Source organism: Sparus aurata, chromosome 21, assembly GCF_900880675.1.
Source record: "Sparus aurata chromosome 21, fSpaAur1.1, whole genome shotgun sequence".
NCBI classification, from domain to species: domain Eukaryota; kingdom Metazoa; phylum Chordata; class Actinopteri; order Spariformes; family Sparidae; genus Sparus; species Sparus aurata.
The window spans coordinates 27,161,728-27,181,825 of record NC_044207.1 but is presented as its reverse complement, the minus strand read 5'-3'; the positions used below and the strand labels follow the sequence as shown (position 1 = coordinate 27,181,825).

The 20,098-nt window shown below is 43.3% G+C and overlaps 2 protein-coding genes across 6 annotated transcripts; one reads left to right on the top strand and one right to left on the bottom strand.

Annotated features, from left to right (window-relative positions):
* Positions 1-1,247: 1,247 nt before the first annotated feature.
* LOC115572476 (cytoplasmic dynein 1 intermediate chain 2-like) lies at positions 1,248-8,903 on the top strand. 4 transcript variants are annotated; one of them, XM_030402603.1, is made up of 17 exons: positions 1,248-1,399; positions 3,022-3,130; positions 3,215-3,347; positions 3,856-3,940; positions 4,340-4,402; positions 4,650-4,777; positions 4,868-4,957; positions 5,133-5,295; positions 5,381-5,480; positions 5,605-5,730; positions 5,845-5,991; positions 6,090-6,203; positions 6,295-6,428; positions 6,553-6,697; positions 6,791-6,931; positions 7,189-7,314; positions 7,469-8,903. In XM_030402603.1, the coding sequence occupies exons 2-17, from the start codon at positions 3,023-3,025 to the stop codon at positions 7,568-7,570; spliced, it is 1,905 nt and encodes a 634-aa protein (XP_030258463.1). In that variant the 5' UTR covers positions 1,248-1,399; position 3,022; the 3' UTR covers positions 7,571-8,903. The 4 variants fall into 4 exon arrangements, with proteins under 4 accessions (XP_030258463.1, XP_030258462.1, XP_030258465.1 ...); XM_030402602.1 differs by having other exon boundaries at positions 3,805-3,940; XM_030402605.1 differs by lacking the exon at positions 4,340-4,402.
* LOC115572475 (calcium-binding mitochondrial carrier protein Aralar1-like) lies at positions 8,892-18,493 on the bottom strand. Of its 2 annotated transcripts, none has more exons than XM_030402599.1 (18): positions 18,381-18,493; positions 17,590-17,643; positions 16,490-16,635; positions 15,171-15,286; positions 14,602-14,741; positions 14,336-14,482; positions 13,369-13,507; positions 13,155-13,248; positions 12,904-12,988; positions 12,729-12,810; positions 12,455-12,613; positions 12,318-12,370; positions 11,974-12,054; positions 11,336-11,476; positions 11,093-11,231; positions 10,441-10,599; positions 10,251-10,341; positions 8,892-9,918 (listed from the first exon to the last, which is right to left on the bottom strand). In XM_030402599.1, exons 1-18 carry the CDS (start codon positions 18,390-18,392, stop codon positions 9,708-9,710), a joined length of 2,049 nt encoding a protein of 682 aa, XP_030258459.1. In that variant the 5' UTR covers positions 18,393-18,493; the 3' UTR covers positions 8,892-9,707. The 2 variants fall into 2 exon arrangements, with proteins under 2 accessions (XP_030258459.1, XP_030258460.1); XM_030402600.1 differs by lacking the exon at positions 18,381-18,493 and adding an exon at positions 18,026-18,374.
* Positions 18,494-20,098: the final 1,605 nt, after the last annotated feature.

Below are 20,098 nucleotides of genomic sequence, written 5' to 3'. Positions count from 1 at the left end.
CATGAAAACCACTCGTTCATGCTCACGCGATTGATTTGCTGTTTGTTTGTAAGAGTGGTCATGATGCACAATAAACACCTTTTGTATGGAATAGAAACAATAAAAGATGATTATGGTATCAAATATGTGTGATTTTATATTTCATGTTGTGTTGTTCTGTTGTGTTTGCACAGGAAAAAATAAATAGAGGGGGGATCAGTGAGTGTAAAGTGGTGAAACAATTTCAAAATGTTTTACTACGCAAGTTTGAAGTAACAACTACACCTCTTTAATAAAATCACACAGGGAACTATTAACTATACACACATTTAGAGGCAAGCAGAGGCCAACAACACTGGTGACTGTAGAGGTTTTTATCTATAGGGGCAAAATAAAATTGCATCTTCGCTGTGTTTTTTTTCTTTTACTTTTCTTTTTTTGTCAAATAGGTTGGAAACAAACAAGGAAATAACCCTCATTAAATTTTTGTCACATTTCTGCACTATGTGCAAGTTAAAGAATCTTTGAAGATGAAGATTTAAAAAATAAAATACATTGAATATTAAGAAATATATGACGGTAGTAGCTAAAACTGACTCTACCTCAGCCAACTACAAAATGAGACAGTAATGACAGAAGAGCTTGGATATTTTACTCAATTAAAAGTATCAATACCATCATCTAATAGTCTAATATACTGCACTGATAATCTTACTTAAATTAAAGTGCAACAGCATTGGCACCAAAATATACGTTACGTAGCCTTAGTAGGTAAAAGTGCAGAACCGCTTACCTCAGAATAATATTTATAATGCTGGATTATAATGATTGATGCATTAAGGTGCATCGGATATCTTAATATTTAGATATATCTACATTTATTAGATGATGTTAAATTCTATATAAGTAATCTCACTCTGCAAAGTAGCTAATAACTAAAGCTATCAGCTAATAGTTTCCACCAGATTGGGATGAAGTTGCAATGAGGATATAAAGTGGCAGAAAATGGAAGTACAAGTACCTTAAAATTGTACTATAAGAACAGTACTTGTGTAAATATAAACTATATATATAAACTATACATAGAATAGCCCAAATGTAGCCCTGGTGGAAGCCTTAATAGCTGAAACTAAAGTCACGTTTTTACTGATGTAAAGATTCAAACCCCATTAAAATAGCTTAAAAAGAAATTAATTATTGACAGGTGCAGTTCCCACCTTCCACCAGCAGGGGGCGGTGATAATCCACCGCAGCGATTGTGCGACGCGCCGCCCAGGTAGAAGAAGAAGAACAGTGAAGTAAACTGCTGTCTTCTTCCAGCATCATCAGGCTCCACCATCACCACTTCTATTCATACTAAACGCGCAGGAAACTGGATTCTCTTGTCACCTGCCTGCTTGAGTCTAACATCTGATATCAGGTATGTTGACGTGCTTTTCATATCCGTGTTGTTTTTAACCGTGTCAGTGAGCGGGACGGTGCAGCGGACAGTGTCGGGCGTTGGTTTTGCGATGTTACCGTTAGTCGCTTATTATAACCGCAGGCCCGCCGGCTGCCATGGAGATTAGCATGCTAACGCAGCTACCTAGCTAGCTAGCAAGCCGACAGTGTAGACGTTAACGAGATTATACAAATGTTTGACACATTCTTGACCCTTAACGTGAGGCGTTCACTATATTGTCGAAATATAATGAAGTAGCTGAAGGGAAAGTGAACACAGTAGCTATCAGTATCTGACACAGAGGTGTTGGAGCATCTTATTATAGACACTCACGACACAAATCTGTCAGGATTAGTTGGGATATGAATGTGTATAGTTGATGTTTGTACATGCTGACATGTTGAATTTACAGCTACAACATAATAATAAACGAATGTGTGTTTCAGCATTTATAATAAAGCAGGCATATTTACCTTTTATACTTGTGTTTTTATTTCTGGAATGATACACTCCCATCATTAATGGCTAGCCGTGGCATTCTGGAGAAAGCAGATAAAGAGGACATTGTTATCCACAGCTGCTTGGTGTTCACATGTTTCCAGGATGACAGGCCCAGGGCTACTTCCTGATGCTGCACAGTCACAACATCACAATCTGGATCTTGCAGCACCGATAGATGTGGTTTCCATACTGGAAAAGTCACAAGGCGAAGTACAAATTCCCTAAACTCAGATATATTCTGTTGCTGTGCAGAGTTTCTGATGTGTATTGAGTGACCTTGCAGTCCTTGAATGCATCTTTCTAACCCAGGCACCCAACCCAATGATTTGCTGATTTCTTCTGCAATAATAATTGTTGTCTTTGTCTTAAATGCTCTGATTTATCCAACAAACAGCCCAAAACTACCATCACTATCATGTATGATAAAGAAAAGCAAGAAAAGCTTCACATTTGAGAAGCTGAAAAAGCAGACTGCGTGCATTGCTGTTGCTTGAATAAATTTCTTATTACTTAGTCGGTTATCAAAGTACTTATGTTTATTTTTTAAAAGCTGACTAATGTCAACTAATGATTTCAGCTCTGAAATAGATCTGCAGTGTAGTTTTAAAGCCTTTGCAATGAGACAGCCTCGGCCCCAAACTATCTCCTGCCTTGGAGCTTTTTCATGAATTGGTTGTTGGACGCTCACATGGTCTCACAGGAAATCAAAACCATTATCATAATATTTTTTACAATGCTTTTTAACTTCAAGGATCCAAGTTTTCATGGTAAATCACAGAACAGTAATGGCTCTACGAGACTCTGCAACGCTTGAGGACATTTTGTAAACATGTTGCAAACACTCAAGGTTTAACTCCGGTCGTCCAGATGAATAACGGCCTCCTATTTCACTGCTTCCATTAATGCTAGGGCTGAAAGGATTAGCCCAGTAATACATTAGTTCTCCGACTGAAAATTAATTAGGGCAGTTTATTGTGAGCAAATATATCAAGGGAAATCAAATAACTGCTAAACTTTTAAAGGGGAAAAACAAAAGCAAGCAGTGAAGCATTTCTTAAAGAACCTCTTCATTGTCCTCTTCAACCTCCCTCCTCCTGCAGTATGTCTGACAAGAGTGAGCTGAAGGCTGAGCTGGAGAGGAAGAAACAGCGGATCGCTCAAATTCGAGAGGAGAAGAAGAGAAAAGAAGAGGAGAAGAAGAAGAAGGATGTAAGTTGAACGCCTGCAGTGTCATGTACGGCTGAAGGTCCTGCCAGGCCGCTGCTTTGTTTTATTCTGTCCTGTGCTCTGCAGGGAGACTCGAAGCGCGGGGGTGAGTCGGGCGGCGGTTCTTCTGCCGGCCACGAAGACTCTGACCTGGAGAGGAAGAGGAGGGAGGCGGAGGCTCTGCTGCAGAGCGTCGGCATCACCCCTGACATATCTCACGGTAAAACCAGCATGCTTCTTGTCTTTACTTACCTTTCACCCTCACTTATCTCCCATCACTTTCTGGTCGTTTTCCTGATGGATCTGCGGTGTTTATAAATGTCGCCTCTAACTTTGCTGTCTGGCTTGGTTTCTGTCACGGCCACACACTCACCCCCACGCCACCCACCCCCACCTCGCACAATATCTGAACATTTGATATAACTGTTGTGCATGACACCTAAACCTTGCCTGCCATTTATTTTCATTCTCTCTTCTCTCCCCCTTTTGTCTGTCCTTTTTGTGTGTTTTTTTTTATCCCCTCCTTACTGCATGCATCACTCCCTCACTCACTCACTCACTCACTCATCGACACACTTCTTCCATACCTCACGTCCTCCCTCACTGACTCTCACCCTCACTCACTCACTCACTCACTCACCCATTCATCGCACTCACATACACACACGCACCCACAGCTCAGCCCCTGAGGGTAGTAACAGAAGATACGTGTCTGTTTCACTACCTAGTCCCCGCCCCCATGTCTCCCTCCAACAAATCAGTGGGCAGCGATGCAGGAAGCCAAGATTCTGGCGACGGAAACGCAGGACCAAGGTCTGTGTGTGTGTGTGAGAGACAAAGAGAGAGAGAGAGAGATGGGGATTGTTTTGCTTCTTAATGTAATGTTTTGTTGTACTTGCATGCCCAGGTGTCTGTGTATTAACGCGTGAATTATTCTTGATGAATTCTGACATGTCTCTCCTCTTTGCCTTTGCATCGGCACGCTGACGTTTCTCAATTAACACGCACTCAATTCTTCTTCTTCCACTTCTTCTTCCTCTTCTTCTTCTCACCTCGGTCTTTCTTCCTCTCTGTTTGCTGTTTTTCCCCATCTTTAACGTGTCACCTTTTTGCCCGTGTTCTGCGTTTGTTTTCATCCTCTTGTTTTCCTCTTCCTTTCTGTCTGTCCTGTCTCTCTCTTACTAACACCGTCTGGTGGTTTGGCTGTATAAGGACATTGCATTGGGATCCTGACCCCTCTACTCTGCAACTCCACTCCGACTCTGAGCTCATGGGGTACTGCTCCTCCTCTCTCCTTTAGCTTGTCTTCCAGCTTTATTCAGTTTTTTGTGGTTCCATCTTAGATTTGTCTAAATGTGTTAGTATTTTGTCTGTATATCATCATTTATGTCTCTTCATGTCAAATTTGCATTCAGTTCTTGCTTTGTATCGCAAATCTGCGTGTGTGCTTACTTCGACAATGGCGCGTGTGTGTGTCTGTGTGTGTGTGTGTGTGTGTGTGTGTGTGTGTGTGTGTGTGTAGACGTGGCGCTGTGAGGCTGGGCATGTCCAAAGTGACCCAAGTGGAGTTTGTCCCAAAGGAAATGGTGTCCTACTGTAAAGAAACACAGACACCCACCGAGGCGCTGACACACACCGATCAAAAAGCAGGTAATGCAAAAGCAAACCCGTTCTCTCTTCTACCATGGCTGAATCAGAACTGGATAAAAACTCAATCCAATCTGCGTGTGTGTGTTCCAGATGAGGAAGAGGATGAGGAGGTCGCTGCTCCTCCACCGGCAGAGGACACCCAGGAGGAGAAAGACGAGCAGGGTGAACAGCAGGAGGAGGGTAAGGCAGAAATTGTTTAAAATGTTGTGCTTTTACTACCTTTCTTTATTTCTGTCTGCCTTAGATAATGAGTTTGAGCTGATTGAAATCTTTCCAGCAATACGCAATCAGTAAGCAACATCTTTTCTTGTGTATTTTTCCCCAATTTCCCTTATACTGACTCATCTGTGTGTAGACGGTCCCAAAGAGCTGACAGAGGAAGAGAAGCTGCAGGTTCTGCACTCCGAGGAGTTCTTGTCGTTTTTCGAGCGAGGCAGCAGAATTGTGGAGAGGGCTCTGGCCGAGCAGGTGGACGTCTGCTTCGACTACAGCGGCAGAGATCTGGAGGACAAGGAAGGGTGAGGCCCATGGAAAAACACATTGCCCTCTATAGCTAGGTAGGTAGGCATGGTTGATAATTCTTTTCTTTTTGGTCCCTTCCAGTGACTTGCAGGCCGGTGCAAAGCTGGTTCTGTACAGACAGTTTGCGGATGATCGCTGGACTAAAAACAGAGTGGTCACCTGTCTCGACTGGTCTCCTCAGGTGGGTCAGAGCGCAGACACAGGAGCTTTAACCCTCTCCTGTCTAACCTTTGGGCTCTATTTTTTTCCTGTATGTCTACCCTTAGTATCACTGCATCTAAAAACGGTGTCCATCTTCCTGTCAGTATCCGGAGCTGCTGGTAGCTTCATATAACAATAACGAGGATGCTCCCCATGAGCCCGATGGAGTGGCACTGGTCTGGAACTTGAAGTACAAGAAAGGCACACCTGAGTATATTTTCCACTGCCAGGTACAAAACCACAGCCCAACAAACCCCTGGCATTAAAGACATTCTTTTAAGCTTAATACAATGAAGATTTATGCAAAAGCAGATGCCTTTAAATTGTGTTCTTTCTTCCTCCAGTCGGAGGTGATGTCAGCCGGGTTCGCAAAGTTTCACCCCAACCTGGTGGTGGGCGGGACGTACTCGGGACAGATTGTCTTGTGGGACAACAGGAGCAACAAGCGCACCCCTGTTCAGAGAACCCCTCTGTCTGCAGCCGCACACACGGTGACGCACTGGAGCTCACACACCTTTATGTTAACACACGCAGCGTTTCGTCTTGCGTTGGTCTAACTCCTCTGTCTGTCCTCCTCTGCCGTGTTCAGCACCCAGTCTACTGTGTGAACGTGGTCGGAACCCAAAACGCCAACAACTTGATCAGCATCTCCACTGATGGCAAAATGTGCTCCTGGAGCCTCGACATGCTCTCCCAGCCGCAGGTACGTTCAACCTGTATGGAAGATGAGCAGGGATGCCGTCGTGAATAACAGTTGCTTGGAGTGTTTAAGGCTGCGTGTGTTTTCCCTGCAGGACAGTCTGGAGCTGGTGTTCAAACAGAGCAAAGCGGTGGCCGTCACCTCCATGGCCTTTCCTCTGGCTGACGTGAACAACTTCGTGGTGGGGAGCGAGGACGGCTCGGTCTACACGGCCTGTCGCCACGGCAGGTGAGTCCTCTTTGACCTCCATCCTCAGTGCTAAGTGCTCAGTCCTAAGTTTTATTTCCTCAGGACAGATTTTTGTTTAGAAGTCCTGTCCTGACTGTCGTTTTCATGTGTGTGTGTGTTACAGTAAGGCGGGAATCACTGAGGTGTTTGAGGGCCATCATGGTCCGGTGACCGGGCTGAGCTGTCACAGCGCTGGAGGACCTGTCGACTTCTCTCATCTCTTCATCTCCTCCTCTTTTGACTGGACTGTCAAACTCTGGAGCACTAAGGTGACACATTTAAGATCACAACCACACTTTCAGTTGCACTACCAGTGATGTTTGTTAACTTTGATCCATTTCTCCCTCTTTTCGTCTGCTCAGAGCACCCGTCCGTTGTACTCGTTCGAGGACAGTTGTGACTACGTCTACGATGCGATGTGGTCTCCAACTCACCCGGCTCTGTTTGCATGTGTGGACCTAGCTGGACGCCTGGACCTGTGGAACCTCAACAACGATACAGAAGTATGCACATACGCAATGCAGTGAAAGACCTTTGTTTTACCCTTTAAAGGAGACATATTGTGCTTTTTTGTTTTTTATGGGTTGTTGTTCATGTAGAAGATCTTTAAAAATATCCATATAGTATCACGAGCTAGATTTCCTATGATTATAGCACCTGCAACATAAACAAGTTAATGGCACCCCTGCAGACCATCTGTGAATCTGCCTCTTTGTAAGTTGTTTTTTCTTCGTCTTAAGCTGTTTTTTTTGTTCTTTAGGTTCCCACCGCCAGTGTGTGTGTGGACGGGGCTTCAGCGCTGAACCGTGTGAGATGGGCTCACTCTGGCAAAGAGATTGCCACCGGGGACTCGGAGGGGCAGGTGCAGGTCTACGATGTAGGCGAGGTGAGATGTCATCCCATATATTACTATCACACTTTAATGAGATTTCAGATTTAGCTTCCCTCAGTTATACAACTGAAAACAAACGATTTTCAAGACTTTTTCAAAATCTTGCTTCACGTGCCGTGTGACGTGTCCTCCTTTTGTCTTTCTGCAGCAAATCTGCGTGCCCAAAGCCGACGAGTGGACGCGCTTCGTCAGGACGCTGGCCGAGATCAACGAGAACCGAGATGAAGCGGAGGAACTGGCCAACGTCTGATTTTCCGAACCCCACACTGACAGCCCTGCTCATACACCAACACACCTAAAGCACACTACACGACACTGGCTTCCAGCTTTTCCACCCACGACAACATGAATTGGCCTGAGGAGACGTGCAGAGCTAGAAGGGATAGAAAAGACGGCTTTAGACGAGTTTTAGAAGTGTTTTGAAAAGTGTCTCGAAGAGTTTTAGAGTACATTTGTAGGAACAATGAACGTCAGGTGTAGCAGTAGTTGTACAGAAGTGAAGTGATTGAAAGTTCAGCTGACAGAGGGATATACAGGGACGTGTTTCTCAGCGTATGTAGACGTGTCTGTCCACTCTAAACTTCTAGCTTTGATAACATCCTCAGGGCTCCAAGAAACTGCTCTTCTCCTGAGGCCTCAACCAACTCAGTTCTTTTTTAAATATGCAAACCTTTGTACCTGCACCTTTTTATTACCATTTGAGTGTTTTTACATGTTTTAATATTTTTCCAGACACACTTGTGCACACGGCTTTTAAAGTGCGTGTCAGCAGAGCGAAAAGAGAAAAAGCTGACATATCACTTATCAGATCCTCTTTGTCCTCAGCAGTACTTGAATTTGATGACTGAAAAAAAAAAAAAAAACAGCTTATATGCTTACACATGCTCACTCTGGCCTGTGCAGAGGTGTGTCATTCTTACATTTTAACCACTACAATATTTAATATTTATTCTGGTGGTTGCACTTATTTAAATATTTTGTGTATTGTTTCAAGAAATGCTGCTTTGTACTAAGAGCTTGAGTAGTACATTCCTAAAACTCGCACTACAAGCTTTGTACCAGGCAAAATCCGTTCCTTTACTTGCCTTGAATTTATCTACACTAGTACAGTAAAAAAGTGATGTTTTTTTTTTTTCTGTACCAAAGGTGATTCGTTTTTACACTCTGAATCTGTGTAACGAGTAGTAAAAAAGAACAAACAGTTTCCTGACTTGTCCTCTTTAAGAGGATTAAATAAACTGCATGAAGTTTTAAATGGAGATTTAAAGCTGAGGTTGGAAACTCATCTTTATCACAGAACATGATTTGAGTTTCCTTTTCCATCCAGTTCCATCCATTCCCTCCAGGATGCAGCAGTCCAACCTCACCAGACAAAACTTCAGCTTCAAATGCTTTCTCTTTAAATATTTACAAATGAGCTTAACGATGCACTGTAGCAACCATATTTGATATAATCTGAACAACATCAGTATTCTGCATAGACTTAACTGTACTGTATTCTTTCCTGTTACTGTTTCTGATACGGTCAATGGTTGCACTTTTCCATTGGAATAAAACTCAAAGACATATTGTTAAAATTAAAACCATATGGATGATTTATTTCAATAAAATACAATGACTGAATTCAGATACATTTAATTTATTAATACCTAATTCTCTGCTCATGATTCTTGTTTTTAATCAAGAAAACACTCAATTGAAAATTTCTGTACATCAGTAAGAGAGATTCTCAGAGAGCAGGACCGGAAGGCCCCGTGCTGCCGTAACATTATAGGTGCTGTATAATGATACTGACCGAATGTTACAGATCTTTGTCTTGTAACATTTTCTTCAATGCTTCCTGTCGATGTGCTGTCTCCGTACAGTTATACAATATGTACAGTATATTGCCCCTATGTGAGGACCAATCAAAGGTGAAGCCCCACACGCCATGCTGACCAATCTAATATTTGCTATCCCCGCCGTCCAATAAGAGAAGTCCTACTCACACTGAGTATCAGACAGAAAACAGAATAAAAATCATATCAGCTACTCATGAGAGAGAAAGAGAGAGGTGGGGCCTGGAGCTCCGTTTTAGACAAAAGAACACAAAAGATGGAGATGGCAGGAGCGTACAGCCACTGAAGATACAACACAGTCAGTGCTCTGGTCCCGTCGCTGTCTGCTTGGTCGCATCCACGGCTGCAGCCAGCGCTCCACCTCCATCACTGGCTGCGGGGGACCAGTGGAAGCACACCTTCACCCTTGGGAGGGGCTGGTGTTGTTATGGCCCCTATGTGTGGAGTGTATTTTAACTGTGTGCGTTTCGTTTGTGTATCTATCTAAGTGTCTGGCTCCTGGTAGAGAAGGAGAGGGATGGCAAAGTGATATGGAGATTCAGAGCCCTACTAGGCCTGAGGTGGCGTGGCAGTGACCGGCTCCGGGTGATGAATGGAAACCACGCCGGAGGACTTGAATTTAGGGAGGTGAAGGCCGAATTTGTTCTCCACCCCGGCAAATGTGGCTGCAGCCAGGCGGTAGCCTCCGAGGTGGTCGGAGTTGATGGGAGGAAGCTCAGAGATGCGGGACTTGGGTGTGGGCTCAGATCCTGTCGGACGACTGCAGATAGGAAAGAGAAGGGAATGGTTAATACGCAGATTTAAGTCAAGTTAACCTTAAGATATGTCCAGCAGACTAGGTATAATAACAGGTACTGCAGATAATGCAAAAATGAAATAAAATAAGGCATCAGGAGGCATTTTCAGAGTTCTATTTTCTGTCTCTGAAGCCATTTTCTATACAGGTCATTAGTCCTACCAGTGCATTCTCTTATGTGCTCCCCAAACCTCTCTCTTTGTTAACTTTCAGTTGACCAAATCCATTAAAAAAACACAACAAAAACGATTTAACTGCTCACTCCTTTAAAAAATACAGTAAAAACTGATACTTACTGTCCTCCAAAGTCAACGTAGAACCACCGCTGTAAGAGCTCATAAGTCACCAGAGTCACACCAAACTGAGGAGAGGACCGGCACATACGAGCTGGAGAAAAGAGAGGGAGAAAAGATTCAATATTTTTTACGTGCAAAAACGACCTGAGATGCATTGTGTCCCTGCATGCTGCTGCACACAGACGCATACCTCCAGCTCCCTTCCACAAAGCCCTGAACCCTTCCTCTCTCATGATCTTCCTGAAGCAATCGATGACTCCAGTGTAAGAGGTTTGTCCTGCCCTCGCTGCAACCTGCAGACGCGTCTTGATGACATCAGCAGGCGTCACGAGGGAGGCAGCAGGGATACCTGGGAAATGGAAAAAAAATCAGAGGTTCCTTTAAACCTGTGAAGAACGGAGTCTACAACTTAAACATGAAAGGAACTTTTAACTAGTTATCAAACAGTCTCAATTTGATATTGATCTGTTTATATAACCTACATATCAAATGAGACTACAGCAAGAAGATTGTCTATTTCTGTATTACTATTGTTATTCTTAATTCCTGTCATCGGGTCTGATAAGTAAGAAATATGAACTATTTCCTGTGCTGTTATCTGCAGATGAATTGAGGGGTCTCTTACACACTAAAACAAAGCGTATTTGTTTCACTTTGCCTCCAGGGGGCGCCAGAGCGTAGCAACTTTAAGGGGAGGTCAGTAAGAATTTATAACCAGCTTGTTTATTAACATTTAATGATTCAGCTCGCAGTCATGGGTTCAGCTGAATGGTATCCTTTTCTCTTAAGCAGTACTTTATAAAATATAGTGTTTGCTGTTCTATGTCATAATCTGAGGTTACCTGCGATTGCTCCAGCAGTGAGAAGCTGCAGAGCTCCCAGCCTGCCTTGTTCGTCAGCAAACTGGGACTTGAGGTGGGCATACGCCGGGAAATAGATGGCTGAGAAGGGGATGTCTCTCAGGAAACATGCTTTAGCACCCTGGTTAGACAGAGAAGGGAGTCAGACGGTTGTATGAGACGGTGCTTAGAAGAAGACTATGAAAGAGCAAGGAGTGCATGAATACTCGATCAAAGACAAGTTACCTTGTAGAGGCCGAAGAAGCCCAGGTCACGGACCACGCTGAGCGCGCTGACTCGAGGTCCAGTGGTGATCTCGCCCGCCACCTGCAGGCGAATCTTCACAATCTCCAGCGGGTTGGTGAAGATCACCTGAGAGCCTCCAGCCTGGATAAATGAGAGGAGAGGAGTTTATTCACACAATTAATTCAAGGAGAAAATAATTCACTGCTTCTGCATCTCACATGTACGCAGCTGAGGGATGGGAGCCAAGTTTTATCCATTGTAAGTGTCAATAGTAAAAAAAAATTAAATCCTGATCAATCATTTACTTTGCCATTTCTCCGGGCGGTAAGGTGTGCTGGGCCAAAGTGTGTAAGGATGAACAACGCTATCAAAAAACAAAAACAGAAAACAAAACATGTTGCGTTGGACAATGACAATTTAACTCTGGATGCAATCAGCGTTGCAGTCCACTGTTAGTAATGTCATTTGGAACTCTGCAAGCAAGTTAATACAACCGATAAACAGACTCCATGCACAACATACAACTAGGGAGGCATATTTACCTAAGGGTGGTAAATGTGCATTTTTATCTAGCCTTCATCTATGCATTCACAAACAGATTAAGCGGGATACAAAAGAGTTATGGACCTGACACTTACACAGCCACCGGCGAGAACCTCAGCAAGGAAGGGAATATTGTCGTCTTTGTCGGTGAACTTGTCTCTTACAAAGTCGTTCATCTGTTGGACGCAAACACAGAGCAGGCATGAGACCAAAGACATTTCAGAGGAAGACTGAATATCAGTCAACCAGTGTCATCTTGCTTTTGTAAATCTGCCCTAAATAAGTAAATGTGATGTCTTTGTGACTTTTAAATTGGTTTTAAGCTTCCTCTTACTGTATTTTGTCGATATGCAGTTAACTTCTGTATAAACCCATTATTACCACTGAAACAAGTGTGCAAACAAAGCAACTAGCAGATTATTATGTGTTGTGTACTTACTGTGAGTTTGATAGCCTTCTCAGGTGCCACACCTATAAGCTGAGGAACCAGACCTGTTGGGAAGCATGGAGGACTGAGTGACGGTAGAGTCTTGTTTCGTTCCTATTACAGGGCAGACAGGAGTACGACAGGCCTACCTCTATAGAAGCCGAAGAAGCCCTCGTAACGAAGCACCTTCTTAGCACAGTCAAAGCTGTTCTTGTACATCAGCTCTCCAACGAAGGATCCCGTGGACCTCTGGTTCTGCATACGAGTCTTCACCAAGTCGATGGGGTACACGGCCGTCGCTCCCGTAGCTTTGTGAACACACACACAGTATAAATATGAATAAATACTACGCCTTAAATTAGATATGTCAGTTGCTGCTGCATTTTCAGACAGCCATCTGTCTTTGGCTGTAGGATAACTCACCTCCAGCAATAGAGCCCAGGGTGAACCTGTAGGCCGACTCTGCAACCTGGAGCAACACAGACCTGGAAGGGTCCCCATGGGTCTGATAGGAAAACACACACAGGAATATGGTGAATTAATATTAAGAAAACAACTGTGTAAATTTTTGTTTCACCGCAGACACAGGTCATCCTACCTGTTTTTGGGTTTCAGCCAGGTGATGGGGCAGACATCCTTCCTCTAATGGAGCTATCCTGTCAATGTCACTAAGATTCAGGCGCCTAAAAAAAAACACAGATGTTAATTTCCCCATTATTTACATCCCTGTCTTCACCCAGATCATTATACTTCCTAGTAAATATCCATTAAGAAAGCGGAGGTGAGTTAGAGAATTTGTGCCACACTGACTATCACAGGATTTATCAGAGTTGCAGTGTGAGTGTTTACCCAGAGGGGGAGTGCAGGCCTGACAGCTGGTACAGGATGTCAATTTCCATGGGAGTGATTTGACCAAACTTGTTGGCAGCATGAACAAACTCCTCTGCAGCAAGAAAGAGGTAAAAGAAAATAACCTTTTATGACTACACTGACATTTATGACACACTCCTGAAGCATTTTAGCTGAAAGATACAACATCACAGCGAAGTAACAATCTGAGCACCTTTGGTGACGAGCGTGTCCTTCCGCGTGCCGGCCAGTGTGCTGTAAATCTTGCGGATCAGCTCCATGTTGTTCAGGAGGGAGTTGAAGGCGTTGAAATACGAGAAGCTGACCATGTGTGAGGTGCTGCCACCTGCAGCCTGGAAGAGAAAAGGCAAAGGACGTCTGGTACTGATCCGACCAAAGTTATCGTTAGAGAAAGACGTTGATCGACTTTTTCTCAATTTTATGCATAAATAAACTAAATAACAAAACTCTGACAGGAAATATAATCGTCCAAAAAGATTTCAACTGCACATAAAATGTATTCCTCTGATGCAAATCCTAATATGCAGGGTATCCGACTGTGTGAAGGGTTGCACAAGTACAGGGTTTTCATGGTAGGATGACCAACTTAGAACATTTCAATCCAAATATACCTAGAAAACAGTTTATGTCTACAACCATGTATATGACTAGAATCTAAGGGAAATCAGGATAAAACCACTTTTAGCTCTGTCAAGAAGTGTCCGAAATTAATGTGTAGAAAAAGCAGAAAACAGGAGAGCTGGGCTGAGCAGAGCCTGAGCAAAGCTTAAAAGATTATTCAAATTAGAAAGGCCCAAGGTGAAAGTGGCCAGTATTGTCCTATAAGGCTAATAACCCCAGACTGGAAGCGGCTGAGGATTTACCTCTGTTGAGTGTGTATATTTTCATAACCCGTGAGTGATTTATATTGCCACTTGCAAGTGATCAAAATATAAGTATTGTTTATAATTTTCTGGGGCACATGGAAAACCTTTTGTCCCAGTTTGACTTGAACTATTAACAGTTTGCTACTCCAAAAAGTGGGAGATGTCACAGCCGAGTAGGAACTGAAACGACTGAGCTTCCAGCTATGAAAATTATTTTTGGACCATCATCTGAATATTCTCTGTGGCGACATATTATTCTGTCAGTTAGCTCCCCTCGCACACAAACACACTCACGGAGACAAGGTTCTCCTCCACAAACGGTGTGAGCATGTGGTGTCTGATGGTGGCCATAATGTCACTGAAGTCCATGGAGGAGATGACGCCATTCTTGCCTTTGTCCTTTTGGGCGAATGCCTGGCGTGCATGCTCCAGCTGCAGCTCCTAAAAAAAAAGAAAAAAAAACACTTGACACCAGAATGCTGAGTGTAAATATAGTCGCCTCAAAGGCGAAGTGAAAAACTTGACACTGATCAGTGGGTGTCTGTATATAGCCAACGTACCTGCAGGAACTGGGTGAACTCGAGGTAGCTGAGATCCTTCTTGCCGTCGTGCCCAAAGTGCAGCCGGATGAACTCACAGTCCCAGTTGAAGGGAATGTGGTGGTGCACTGTGGTCTGGCTGAAGATGTCGCGCACATTCTCTGCAGCACAAATACAAATATTATTTTATCTAAAAGGATCAATGATCAAACTTCCTGACAAATGACGTAACATAAAGCTTCGTCTGTGACATAAGAAAGAAAGCTCAAGTTGGATTGAAGCAGTGCATGAGTGATTATGCAAGTCAATCCATGTGTAATGACTTAGACGTAGAGTAATCTGGTCAACTATGTCATATTAGCAAATTCTTTCTGCACACTGCAGCGCTTTGATGACGCAGCACACAAACACATCAGGGAGGGCTTCACCTGTGCTTCAATTAAACTAGAGAATTTCCTTTAAAAGTGTATAGTTTAAAATATTTTGCACAACGTAACTTGCTATATTTATACTGTCATACTTTGTTTTCATTGAAATAATGCAGACTGAAATCAAAGCTCGTGCAAAAATACAGAAAAATTGGGTTGTACCGAATGAAATGGCTCCAGTTCCGGTCTTGTCAAACAGCTGGAAGGCTACTATGAAGAGAGCGTCGGGTGCACACAACACTGATTCAAATGCAAAAAACTCCTGGAACGAGATGAGCCTGCAGTTGTTGGTGTGCATGTGGTGGAAGAGGGGGAAAAAAGATATATTGTTAAACACATGAAAGACTTTGGAACGAAGCAAAGATCAGATCATACCCTAACAGTTAAATTAAATCACAAATACACTGTGAATTGTGACGTGTGATGCCGTCCCAAAGTCAGAGACAACGTGAATGCTTTTGGTTGGCAAAAAAGGAAAAACACGGTGCAGTAAAAAGAGACAGAGAGATGACCTGTGGCTAAAGATTAAGTGGGAAGAAAGCACACAACCTGAAGGGAGAGCTGAAGTTGCACCACCATCCTACCAATACTGCCCCGGTCAGTTTGCTTACTTAACTGTAAATTCTAATATTAACTGAGCCGATATTTATTAATGTCAAGTCAGTGTTACTGGGAAGTCAACTGTGTCAAATTTGCTAGCGAACCTTGCTGGCTACGCCTGGCAGGAAGCCAGTTTTACTCAAGGAAAAAGTTTTGTGGTTGCTACCATAAAACGATGAATGAATGAAACTCGCTTCAGGCTAACGTTTGTTGGGTTCCTGTTCTTACATCACCTTCAAAGCTTGTGAGTGAAACATGACCGTCTGTCTACCTGTTGTAGTGAAGCATGTGGCAGAAATGTGACTAAAGGAGCATTACATGTTGCTGCTGTAACATCGTTTACAAGCAGCTTGTGATTACGCTCAATCCGTTTTCACTTGTCCTCACCAGAAAAAAGTATTGTCAGCTCTCAACACTGAATTGCATTTACCATCTAGTCAAACTGTTGTTTCTTAGTTTACAGCAATTTATTTATGAGATATCTGTGTATATTTTCTTAGCATTAAGGCTAGGCATAGTAATCAACTAATTGTTTCAGCACTGGAGTGATTGTAATGGTAGTACTTGTAGATACAACCTGCACAAAAGTCTGATAGACTTGACTGGATTGTTTGAAGAAGTCTGCAAACATGCAGCCGACATACTGACAAAAATGTGACAAAAAATGCTGACCTTTCTTTGACTAAAACTAGAGTAGCTCCTAAAATAAACACTGCCTCATGAGCAAGCAGTCAGGGAAATGGGTGTCGCTGGGAGTTTTATCTTATCTGTAAGTGGCTATAACTGGAAGCATTGATCAGACATGGCTCAATAAACTGTCTATAAGTGATGATAAGCTGCATGTAATTGTGTGTGTATATAATTTCTGTTTCAGTACGTACCCGTCCTTTGTGGTGTCAGCCACAGCAGCAATGAGCTGTACAGTTTTGGGGTTGTGGTGGATCTGCGTGTGTAGTCCTAGATATCTCTGGACAAAGTCTTGGGGGGTCATGAACCTCTCTCCATCCTTGTCCGATACACTGGCATACTGAGGAGACAAACAACAACAAATAATATAACAAACATCAACAAAAACAACAGTTCTGTCAACCATCAAAGTTTCCTAGCTTCATGCTGCAACTGAACAACCAAGGTCACTGGTCCTGCAGTGTCGGAGTGACATAGCAGAATGACACCAGCCCATACTTAAACACGCATGGGCATTCACACACGCACTGATGTTTATGGTTTTAGCTTCTGAGCTATCTGACCTATGCACATCAGTGTAGGGACAACTGCTGGCCCACACGACAATCACACAGCCGGTCACTCGCTCGCCACACAAGTAAACAGTGGAGCAAGGTGAAGGTTAACCAAATCCCTTTTTATTGGAATCACTCATGCACATCTCATGGGCATAAAAGGACCGTACCGCTTATTGCAACTGCCAATTCAGCCTGATCAGGGACTTTAAACCTGGACTCTCAGAATAAATGTCTGATGCTCCATCAACTGAGCTACTTGTAAAAAGACAATACGCTCATACTTCCTGTAAACCAGACCAACTCTTTCCCCCTACATGACATGATGATCAAAGCAGAGACTGAGAAAAGCAGATGATAAACAACTCTTACACTGAATTTAAAACAACCTCTCCATTAACAACAGCTGCCACTGAGTCAACAAACGTTATGGTAAAGCTTCACCAATAACGTGAGGCGAACTGATGACTATATTCACCATCAAGCCATTCAGTTACAGTCATTTGTGTCTTTAATGCAGCGGCAGCAGCCTGTGCTGGATATTTAACTGTGGCTAATGCTGTAATTCAAACCTCATGACAACCTTACAAGCTCATTCACTCAGTGAAGACAGTCTGGGGCGAGCTGCTTTCTACAACCAGCTGTTTACATGGATATGTAGAAGATACAGTATGTGTGACATTGAGCTTTACTAAAGAAACACTAGAATCTGACTGTGTTAGGATGATATCAAACCTTACCTTCTGGAAGATTGCTTTCAGCTCACTCGGGTCCCCACGTTTGGTTGATTGCACCTAAAAACAACACACAGTAAAACGACGTTATGACATGATGCGAAGGTGCGTTTTGTCACATGAGCACAAACAGCCGCTAGTAAAAGCAAGTTACACCAAGTAACATGAAGCAGAAACAAGCAAACTACTTTGGGGCTCAAGTCTCCTTGAAACAGCAACTGCTGTGAAGGAGAAACAGCCAGCTGCGACCTGATTTAACCTACATCAAAGCTTCACGACTACACCTTGCAAAACATCACGTCGAGCAAGTTTAGACAGGTAGTCAGCCTCATCAGTCGACTAGAAAACGAGCTAAACCTATAGATTAGCTCAAAGTAAGGTTACAACTGGGGTAGCCGGCTAGCAAGCACAAACCACACACACACAGGAAGAGGACACAAACCGTGGCAATGACATGTTACGATCTGAAACGGCTACAAAACGAGAGGACGAGAGCAAATAGACAGAGACACTTCAGCTACAGTCGCTGGTTGTTTTGTTATCTAGGCAGCAGTCCGATAGCGGTTTAGCATTATCTCGCTAACTTTGAGGTTGTGGATGCCTCATCAAGGCCAGCCGGGCGGCGGCTAGCCCAGTGATGCTAGAGCCTCAGACCACACCGCATCCGAGGCGCCCTGCCCGGGCAGCCCCGCGCTGTCTACCTGGCACAAGTCCCACACAAGAAAACGAGCGGAAAACATGCAGATATGCGCAAAAAAAAGGTTTGAAAATCGCTACGAGAGCGATGCCGAAGTCACCTTGACCGCCATGCTGGTTTGACGTCACGTACAGTGCGCGAGCGAGTCGCAGCGCACGCCATCGGACGTGTAGTAGAGCGAGGGCACGAAAACGAAACCGGGCAGCCCTTCAAAACAAAAGGCCAAAATAAAAATACAAAATCAGTCCGCTGAAATAAACGAGTACACGTTTAATTCAGTCATGTTCATTTCATTCATCGAATTACAAGGGAGTGATAATGAGGTTATGTTGTGATGAAGGAACTGTGTCCTATTTCCCATACGTAACGCGCGCGTGCACTCTCACTCTCTTCCCCCTCACACACACACACACACACACACACACACACCCACACACACTCACACACACACACACACACACACACACACACACACACACACACACACACACACACACACAGAGAGAGAGAGAGAGAGAGAGAGAGAGAGAGAGACGAACACTATTCTACAAAATAAAAGTCCTGCACCATCGCCCACATCATCTGCTAGATGCAGAGGCGTAACCAAAGGGGGGAGGGGTTGCCGCGGGCCACCCCTGGAGTCTGATTGGCCACCGCAACTGCCACTGATTCATCGTGAGCTGTGATTGGCTGTCTGCGTCATCAGAGGCGGAACTAAGTTTGAGCCAACTGCTTTGACTTTACTTTATGAAATATTTTAAAAATAGCACAAGAACAGGTCAATTTAACTGTTATTAAAGCCCAGCATAACTCAGACAGCATTGCAAGAGATTATTTATGTATTTACTTATCTATTTTAATGTTGTTCTTACTTGATACTGTGGTTCCTTGGTATACAGCCACCTTTGAAGGAAAAGCATGTTTGTCAGTATATTACATCAACAAGAACTGACATGCCTCAAAATGAGTAGGAGTGGTGGAAACAGAAATAGTAAAACAAATGTTTGAGCGTGCTTGTACTTTATGCCAACACTGCAAAAGTCAATGACCCGCTTTCACCACCCTCACCAAAGAAGTCTGGAGACACAACAAGCTAGATGTAGTTATAGTAAATATACTCATTGTGCAGTAAAATGGCTCCTGACTGTGTTTTTACTGCTGCAATAATATGTCGGCTGCATATTATGGCTGAAGATGTTTAAAGTTGTGCTTATTCTAACTACTTTTCATACTCCAGCTGTGTGAAGAAGCATTTTCCAGTGGATCCAAGATGTTTTTAAAATAGTTAATCTCGCCTAAGAAGTAGGATAATCCTCTCAACTCATAAAAAGAGGCAATTTAATCCTTCAGTTTAAGACTTAATAGTGTAAATTGGTATAGACATAGAAATACTCATTTAGTGCTTGAGTAAAACTGACTTAGTTACATTCCACAGACGCGTCAGGACATGTTTACTTTAATCCTACTAAGATTCGCTCTAGGCATCGAAAACAAGGGGCAGTTGAAACTGAAAACATGGACTGAAGTAAAAGTGCACATTCAATCGAAACAGAATTCCAGAAATAGACACTGCATGGGCGTTTAGATGACATTCTTCCACAAGCCAATTAGAGTAAAGTCCGAGTTAAGCAACCATTCCTTTGCTTGGACAAATAAATGAGCCAGGATCAATCATTATAGTACAATACAAACTTCGGGCTAAGCAATGTGGCCTGAAAATTATATAGTGATATTTCTATGCTATATCTCGATATACTATATATATCTCGATATTTTCTCGATAATCTCCTCAAAAGAGGTTCATTAATGCTACAACTG

Excerpts from the sequence above, each read along its gene's own strand:
- LOC115572476 (XM_030402602.1), top strand. The coding sequence starts at position 3,023 with ATGTCTGACAAGAGTGAGCTGAAGGCTGAGCTGGAGAGGAAGAAACAG. Across the intron at positions 5,296-5,380 it reads GATCTGGAGGACAAGGAAGG|TGACTTGCAGGCCGGTGCAA; the intron begins GTGAGGCCCATG and ends GGTCCCTTCCAG. Across the intron at positions 7,315-7,468 it reads AGGTCTACGATGTAGGCGAG|CAAATCTGCGTGCCCAAAGC; the intron begins GTGAGATGTCAT and ends GTCTTTCTGCAG.
- LOC115572475 (XM_030402599.1), bottom strand. Across the intron at positions 12,371-12,454 it reads CTTCTTCGGCTTCTATAGAG|GTCTGGTTCCTCAGCTTATA; the intron begins GTAGGCCTGTCG and ends GCTTCCCAACAG. Across the intron at positions 10,600-11,092 it reads CACTGCTGGAGCAATCGCAG|GTATCCCTGCTGCCTCCCTC; the intron begins GTAACCTCAGAT and ends TCCATTTCCCAG.